This window comes from Aegilops tauschii, chromosome 5 (assembly GCF_002575655.3).
Source record: "Aegilops tauschii subsp. strangulata cultivar AL8/78 chromosome 5, Aet v6.0, whole genome shotgun sequence".
Lineage (NCBI taxonomy): Eukaryota > Viridiplantae > Streptophyta > Magnoliopsida > Poales > Poaceae > Aegilops > Aegilops tauschii.
Genome location: NC_053039.3, coordinates 31,491,558 through 31,500,292, shown reverse-complemented (window position 1 = coordinate 31,500,292; position 8,735 = coordinate 31,491,558). Strand labels below are relative to the sequence as shown.

Here is an 8,735-nt window from a genome sequence, read left to right as displayed (position 1 = left end):
TACGTCCATTGGCTCGATGACGCCCAATGCCTCCATGCAAAACGGTTCCTCCTCGTTGCCGTCGTCCTTGCCCGGCCGGCCAAGAAGGGCCTACATGTCGGCGGCGAACTCCATGAGCTCATCATCTGTCGGACCAAAGCTTCCAAGGCTGAACGGGCGCCGGAGACGGCGTTGCACTTGGCTTGGTGTTGGGTTCTCCATGATGTCGTCGTCCTCATCGCGGCACGACGCGACGGACGTCGTCGCTTCCTCCAGAGACAACAGCGAGGAGAGCTCCGGGAGGACGGGATCAAAGATGGGAATGCGGTACAGTAGGTCCTCCACGTCGGTCTCCTTGCACACTTTTGATTCTCCGGCGAGTCCGCACCGGACGCCTCTGGGACGACGAGCACCTTCGATAGGAGGGGCCTGACGCTCTTGCCTGCGAGCCCCTTCGACAGGAGGAGCCTGACGCTCTTGCCTGCGAGCCCGGGGCCGCGCCTGGTACTCGAACCACGCCGCCACGACCTCGTCGCCGCGGCCCGCGGCCCGAGGGAACCACGGTGAAGTGGGCTGCGGACCCGCTCGTGCCTCCACGCGAGGGGGTTCGCAGAGTGCACCGATGTCTTTATGCCGGTGAACTGCCAGGAGATTTTGGGTTCGCGTGGCATCGATAGTGGCGGACGAATCGAGCGGCATGGATACGATGGGATTATGAAAGAAATAATATAATCCTAACAGAGAATTACCAATATATCCTAAAACGAAAATTTGATCGATCCATATTGACCATTGGATTAACTAAATACTACCCACTATATTGGGTAGTATGATGCACCGTAAAAAGTCTCTTTTTTTGGCCCATATATAACTGAGCTATATATATATATTCTCTCCAGGTGAGGACTTCGACCAGAGAATCATGGATTACTTTATCCATGTTGGTCAAGAAGTACAATGAAGACATCGGCAAGGACAACCATGCTGTTGGAAAGCTGAGGACGGAAGCTGAGCGTGCCAAGAGTGCCCTCAATAACCAGCACCAGGTTTGTGTTGAGATCGAGTCCCTTTTCGACGGGTCTGATTTCTCAGAGCCACCGACCCGTGCCATGTTTGAGGAGCTGAACCACAATCTGTTCCTCAAGGCCATAGGTCCCGTGAAGAAGGCCATCGAGGACGTTGGCCTCGAGAAGAACCAGATCCACCAAACTGTTTCTTGTTGGTGGCTGCACCAGGATTCACAAGGTCCAGCCAGCTCCTCAAGGACTACTTCGACGCAAGGACTCAAACAAGGGCGTGAAACCCTGGTGAGGCTGTTGCCTTTGGTGCTGCATTGTAGGGAAGCATTTTGAGCGGCGAGGGCGGTGACGAAATCAAAGGTATGATGATCTTTTTGTTAGAGTAGTCATTATGGTATACGACTTCTAGTCTAAGTTAGTTTTGTACTCCTACCTCAAGTCGGTTTGTACCCTCTTATATACTTTTATATGCCGCACCAAATCATCAATAAGCAATAGTTTTATTCAGCTTTCATGGTATCAGATACCGGTCCCAGGGTTTAGGGTATGGCTCCGCCAACGCCACCGCCCGGCTACTTCGAGCGCCGGGCCGCACTCATCGCCAAGGCTGCCAACGCCGCGGCCGCTTCTCTCTCGGCCCTCACCATAGCTCCACAAAACTACCCTGCACCCATCCTCGCCGCACCAATATCTCTTGCTGACACAATCTCCGACGTCAGCCCCTACATCCCCATAGTTCTTGATCTCGCCGCCCACAACTACTACCATTGGAGACATCTCTTCGATCTCCACCTCGGCCGCTGCAACCTGCGCTCGCATGTCGCCACCAACTGTCTTCCCCGCCCCGACGATCCGCAATGGTTGAAAGACGATCTCGCGATCGTCCAGTGGTTCTACACCCGCATCACCACCGAGATCTTCAACATGCTCGATCACGACGGCGCCACCGCTGCCAACATCTGGCACTCCCTCCGTCAGCTCTTCCAAAGCAACACCGACGCTCGGAAAAACGCTCTCCACACCGAGCTTCGCAATATGGTGCAAGGAGACGCCCCGGTGAACCTGTTCTGCCAGCGCGTTAAGACCATTGGCGATGAGCTCCGCGAACTCGGCGATACAGTTAGCGACTCACAGCTAATCAATATCGTCGTCGTCGGCCTCAGCAAAGACTTTGACAAGCAAGCCTCGTTCATACCGATGATACGGCCCCCTCCTACCTTCGCTGAAGTACGTTCCTTGCTACAACTCGCGGCGGAAACACAAGCTCGCAAGGACTCTCGCCCCAAGGTCTTTCATGCTGCGGCTCGTCCTCCTCTGTCGTCTACACCAGCGCCGCCTTCCAGGCCGGCTCCTGCCGCCGGGCCGTCCGCATCGTCATCTGTTGAACCGCCCCCAGGCCGGCGTCCTAGTCCGAACTACCGCGGCAAAAATCCTATCTACAGGCCGCCGCCGACTCGTTCGGTTCCGCCTATCTACGACATCACCAGCACCGAGTCCTGCACCACCCACCAGTGCTCCATCTGCGGTTGCATGGCGGCCTCCTCATGATCCTTGGACGGGGCTTGTTCAAGCATGGCCCATGCCCTGGTCCGCTCCGTCCACCCTCGGTGCTCCGCCGGCATACTTAGGTGCCTGGCAACCCGGCCTTCGGCCGCCTACTGGTGCTCCCGGGGTTCTCAACCCCCGACAGCTGGCCAATGCCTATCACGCCGCCCCGACGTATGCTCCTTATGGTCATTACAGCACCGACGGTGGCGCCTACTACACTCCCCAGCCGGCCCTACTGCCTTCACCATCGTATCCGCCGGCACTGCTTCCGACGCCACCCTCACCTGCGACGCCGAGCTGGGATCAAGCTGCCTTTCTCCAGGCCACGAATAACTTTGCTGCACAAGGAAACTCAGGTACGGATTGGATTTTTGATTCAGGGGCCTCTAGTCATATGTCTGCATCTAGTAATTGGTTATCTTCTTGCACTAAATCTCCTTTCCCTTCCATTATCCTTGGAGATGGATCATCTATTCCTATATATTGTGTTGGTCAGGCTCAACTTCCCTCTTCCACCAAACCTCTTTTACTTCGCGATGTTCTAGTTGCACCCGCCCTCATTAAAAATCTTATCTCTATTCGCCAATTTACTTGCGACAATCTAGTTTCGGCTGAATTTGACCCTTTTGGTCTATCTGTGAAGGATTACCTGACCAAGGCCGAGAACGCTCGCTTCAATAGCTCCGGTGATCTTTATTCTCTTAATGGAGTTCCTGCCGCCACCCCTCCAACATCCATGCTGGCCTCCGTCGATCTCTGGCATCGTCGCTTGGGCCATCCCAACCCCGCCGTCTTAGCTTCTATGCTTAGTGAATTTACCATACCATGTAATTGGGACTCTCATAATTCTGTGTTTTGTGAGTCTTGTCAATTAGGCAAACATGTGCATCTTCCCTTTAGTTCCTCTAGTTCTTGTAGCACTTATCCCTTTGAATTAATACATTGTGATTTATGGACCTCTCCCATTGCAAGTGTTTCGGGTTTTAAATACTACCTTGTTATCCTAGATGATTTCACCCACTTTGTCTGGACTTTTCCTCTACGCAACAAATCCGAGGTCCATTCTCTTTTCCTTAATTTTCAACGCTATGTGTCTGTTCACTTCTTCCTCCCAATTCGCTTTATCCAATGTGACAATGGTCGCGAGTTTGATAACATTAAAAATCGTACTTTCTTCTTACAACATGGCATCCTGCTTAGGTTCTCATGTCCCTACACCTCCCCTCAAAATGGTAAAGCAGAACGCTCTCTTCGCACCCTCAATGATATAGTTCGCACTCTCCTCATTCAATCATCTATGCCTCCCAAGTTTTGGGCTGAAGCCCTACACATGGCCACCTTCCTTCTAAATATTCGACCTTCTAAAACTAAACCCAACACTACTCCCTATTATTCCCTCTTTCTTTCCCACCCCGACTACTCCGCGGTTCGTGTTTTCGGCTGTCTCTGTTTTCCCAATGCCTACGCCACTTCTGCAAATAAATTGTCACCACGCTCTATCCCATGTGCTTTTCTGGGCTTCTCTGACGAGCACAAAGGCTATCGCTGTCTCGACCTTCACACCGGACACGTTCATGTCTCTCGTCATGTCACGTTTGCTGAGCACATTTTTCCTTTCTCACAACGCACTACTACACCATCCAACACCCCTAGCTCCGCAAACACCCCCTCTCCCCGTCCTTTCCAACTATATACTCCCCTACCTGCCGAACACAACTTATCACCACCACCATTAACACCCACCATAGCCAATCCCAACGATACACTCACCCCACCCGAGACGTCCCCAACACCCCCGACCCCTGCTCCCTCCCCAACACCCCCGGCCCCTCCTCCCACTCCACCACCCAGCCCTGCTCCCACTCCACCACCCAGCCCTACTCCTTCGTCCGACTCTTCCGCTGCGCCGGACTCACCAGTACCCACCTTACCCCCTCGTGCTATTCCTACAGCAGCCCCGATTAATGATCATCTCATGCGTACTAGGGCCAAATAAGGATTTCATCAAGCCCAAGACCGCCTAAACCTTCATACCTCCGTATCTCTCACTTCTCTTCCAAAGAATTACAAAACTGCTCTACTTGATCCCAATTGGGCCGCTGCCATGCAAGAAGAATATAATGCTTTACTTCAAAACAACACCTGGCAACTTGTTCCTCGTCCTCCCAATACAAATATTGTTTCTGGCAAATGGATTTTTCGCCAAAAGTTCCACTCCGATGGGAGCCTCTCACGATATAAAGCCAGGTGGGTTTGTCGTGGCTTTTCTCAGCAACAAGGAATTGATTACGAAGAAACCTTCTCTCCTGTTGTTAAACCTAGCACCATTCGCACCGTTCTTAGTGTTGTTGTCTCCTCTTCATGGCCCATTCACCAACTTGATGTGAAAAATGCTTTCCTCCATGGTTCCCTTCAAGAAACTGTCTACTGCCAGCAACCTCTGGGTTTTGAAAATCCATCCTTTCCAACTCATGTATGTCTTCTTCAGAAATCTCTCTACGGTCTTAAACAGGCCCCACGAGCTTGGTTTCAACGCTTCTCCTCCTTGATTCAAACAATAGGCTTCACTCCATCTCTCTCCGACACCTCTCTTTTTGTGTATCATCAAACTTCTGACACTGCCTATTTACTTCTCTATGTAGATGATATCATTCTTACCGCCTCCTCTCAAAAGTTCTTAGATCATATTGTCTCTCTTCTTAGATCTGAATTTTCTATGACTGACCTAGGACTCCTTCATCATTTCTTAGGCATTGCTGTTGTTCGAGATTCCTCCAGCCTTTTTCTTTCCCAACGCCAGTATATTCTTGATCTTCTTCATCGTGCTGGTATGCTTGACTGTCAATCATCTCGCACTCCTGTCGATACTAGTTTTAAACTTTCGGCTACCGGTGAACCCTTTTCCGATCCTACTCTCTATCGTAGCCTAACAGGTGCTCTCCAATATATCACCATTACTCGTCCTGAAATCTCTTTTGCTGTTCAACAAGCATGTCTCTATATGCATGATCCCCGGGTTCCTCACTATAATCATGTTAAACGCATTCTTCGGTATTTAAAAGGAACTCTCAATCATGGTCTCCACCTCAATAATTCTTCTCCAAACTCGCTTACCGCATACTCTGATGCAGACTGGGCTGATTGTCCTGACACTCGAAGGTCCACTTCCGGTTTTTGTGTTTTTCTTGGTAACAATTTGATTTCTTGGTCTTCAAAAAGACAGGTTACAGTCTCACGTTCGTCGGCCGAGGCTGAGTATCGCGCTGTGGCACATGCCGTTGCAGATACAATCTGGATTCGGCAGTTACTCTCCGAGCTACATAGGCCTATTGAGCAGGCCACTATTGTCTACTGTGACAACATATCAGCAGTCTACATGACCAGCAATCCAGTTCAACACCGACGCACAAAGCATATTGAGATTGATATTCATTTTGTTCGTGAAAAGGTTGCTCTTGGTCAGGTTCGGGTGCTTCATGTTCCCTCTACGGCTCAGTTTGCTGACATTTTCACCAAGGCACTGCCTACTAAGCCGTTTCAAGATATCTGTTTCAGTCTCAACGTCGTCGAGCCTGCCGTTGATACTGCGGGGGATGTTAGAGTAGTCATTATGGTATACGACTTCTAGTCCAAGTCAGTTTTGTACCCCTACCCCAAGTCGGTTTGTACCCTCTTATATACTCTTGTATGCCGCACCAAATCATCAATAAGCAACAGTTTTATTCAGCTTTCACTTTTTACCAGCATCTTCTCTTTTCCTGCTTGTGTGATGCATCCTACTTACCCTACTGCTGGTGTGCTGGATTCAAGACCAAGTTCTGAAGAATCAGCGGTGATTTATTTCCAATTCTAACTGCTTAATCAATTTGATTGCACATATTCTGGATGGAATTGGATTTCATTTTTGTGGGATGTTGCAATGATAACTAACAAATAGTTTGCTCTTCCTCCAGGGTACAGTGCCAGTTAGCCGATTTTTAGTGCCGTTTTAATCGCTAGCATGTTTCCTTGGTACTAGCATGTGTGCTGGTTTGTGAATTTGTCTGAGGGGTGCAATGCACTAACACTGAGTTAGGACGAGAACATTAGTAATGTCAGATACTTAACATAGCATGTTCTTCCAGAAATAATGATTTTATCCTAAATGTACATGATAGAGAAAATGCTTAGATGGGTGAGCAGGTGCTTACTGTGTCATTTGGACAGTAAAGGAAAATTAACTCGAAGCACGCTGAATTCCTTGAGGAAAAAAAATCATACACAATATATGGTTTGTTTCGAAGTATTCTTGAAATTCTTGGCTAATTTATTGCATAGTTTGAAAAACGATTGAGGCCAGAACATGTGGGAGTTGTTGGTTATCTTGATTGCTCCTTGCTCCGCAAAACTCGGGGGGGGGGGGGGGGGGGGGGGGGATATGGCCCTGTTTTTTAACTTTAGATGACATGGCCTTCACCAAAGCTACTGCCTTTCTTTCTGTATAGTTGCATCTTCTCTTCTTTGAGTTTACTGTATTTACTCTCCCTTTCTTGCTGTTGTTCTTTTTCTCTATTTTTTCCCCTTCTCAAATTGTCAAGTTCTCTGTTTTCCTCTGCATATGACGTTTCTTTCTTGGCCTATAATGTGGGCTTATCATCTGTAGGGCGGACTTTGTGATTGCTTGCTGAATTTTAAAATTTCTTTTCTCCTTAATTTCCTTGTTTCATATGAAGTCAAGCTCTTCAGAAGCTTTGTTTCCTGTGACTAAGATACTATAGATACTTCATTCATGTTAATGAAATCCCACATCTTTGTTTTATTCGAGCTATATTGCAGCTGTTGTTGTGTTGGGTCACTACACTATAGATACTTCATTCATGTTAATGAAATCCCACATATTTGTTTTATCAAAACTAAGTGCTTATTCGAGCTTTATTGCTAATTAGTTTGTAAACAGTGATCTTGCTGCCTTGGATATCTCTCCTGGCTCTGCCTTTTTCGTGTCGCAAAATCAAGTTTTTAGACAGAGTTCCCCGTGAGCTAGTAAGCTAAAAAGCAGATCCATCTCTTCTTGCAGATTGATCGGGAAGCAACAGTCGTGTCAGCAGTCGGCAGCGCGCTAGCGAAGTTTCTTCGAGGAGTCTCATGTTGGTTGAACAAGGTAATCCTGGCAGTACTCTGTAACTACACACTAGGTAATCGTTTGCTGAAACTCGATTTATGTATGCAGTTTTCCTCTTCCTCTTCCGTAAGAGAGCCCTCAGTAACCATCACCAAGTCCATGTTGAGATTGAGTCCCTCTTCGACGGGTCTGATTTCTCGAAGCTACCAACCCCTGGCAAGTTCGCGGAGCTGGATAATGAATTTATCCGCAAGAACATGGGACCCATGAAGAAGGCCATGGATGACACTGGTCTCGAGAAGAGACAGATCCATGAGTTGTTTCTTGCTGGTGGCACCACCAGGATTCCCAAGGTCCAGTAGCTCAAGGACTACTTCGACGGTAAGGAGCCAAACAAGGGTGTGAACCCTGATGGAGTGGAAGCCATACTTGCGGTCTTGCTCAGTTTTCACACCATACTTGCTGACATTATATCCTTTTGTTGACCATTGAACCGTATTCCTGTAGAACTAAATGCTGCAGATTGTGTGGTGATGCCACATGTATTGTAGGATTTAGCATGCTAGAATTTTGATAGCTTCTCTTCGAATCAATCAAGTGCATGTTGCAAGGGCAAATTGTAAATCCAGTGTTAGCTATCAGTCATGTGGTATGTGCTGGGACCGAGAAACTAAAACTCATAAAGAGTAGTGTTTTTGTATAGGTGTTGGTGTACATGATTTTGTTGTGAAATAGTATGGTGCTCTGGGAGCAATATGAGGTTCGGCATTTTGGTTGTGTCGTGGGCTACCAGAGAGAAATGAAGTCATCTCATCCTACTGACTGACCCTGTACCCTGCCATGTCATGTTGCTACTGCAGGAAGCAATGGAGGATCATCATGTTTCTGTTGGTCTGCGCCAAGGCGCAGCAGCCAGGGCTGGAGCATCCCTTTTACACTTTTTTTTAATCCTTCAGTGTTGGGTTTGGATACCACCTGTATACTGGGAGTGAAATTTGTTTTGGTTTAGAGCATTTTGCTTTCATGATAAAGCAGGGGCCTCGAGTCCTAAAGATTTATCTTTCGTAAAACTGCACTTGTCAGTTAGA

The 8,735-nt window shown here is 48.3% G+C and overlaps 1 protein-coding gene across 1 annotated transcript; it reads left to right on the top strand.

The window, feature by feature from the left end:
- Window positions 1-917: 917 nt before the first annotated feature.
- Window positions 918-8,009, top strand: LOC123493973 (heat shock 70 kDa protein BIP1-like). The gene is made up of 3 exons (XM_073498586.1): window positions 918-1,286; window positions 1,319-1,358; window positions 7,756-8,009. The coding sequence occupies exons 1-3, from the start codon at window positions 918-920 to the stop codon at window positions 8,007-8,009; spliced, it is 663 nt and encodes a 220-aa protein (XP_073354687.1).
- The last annotated feature ends 726 nt before the right edge of the window (window positions 8,010-8,735 follow it).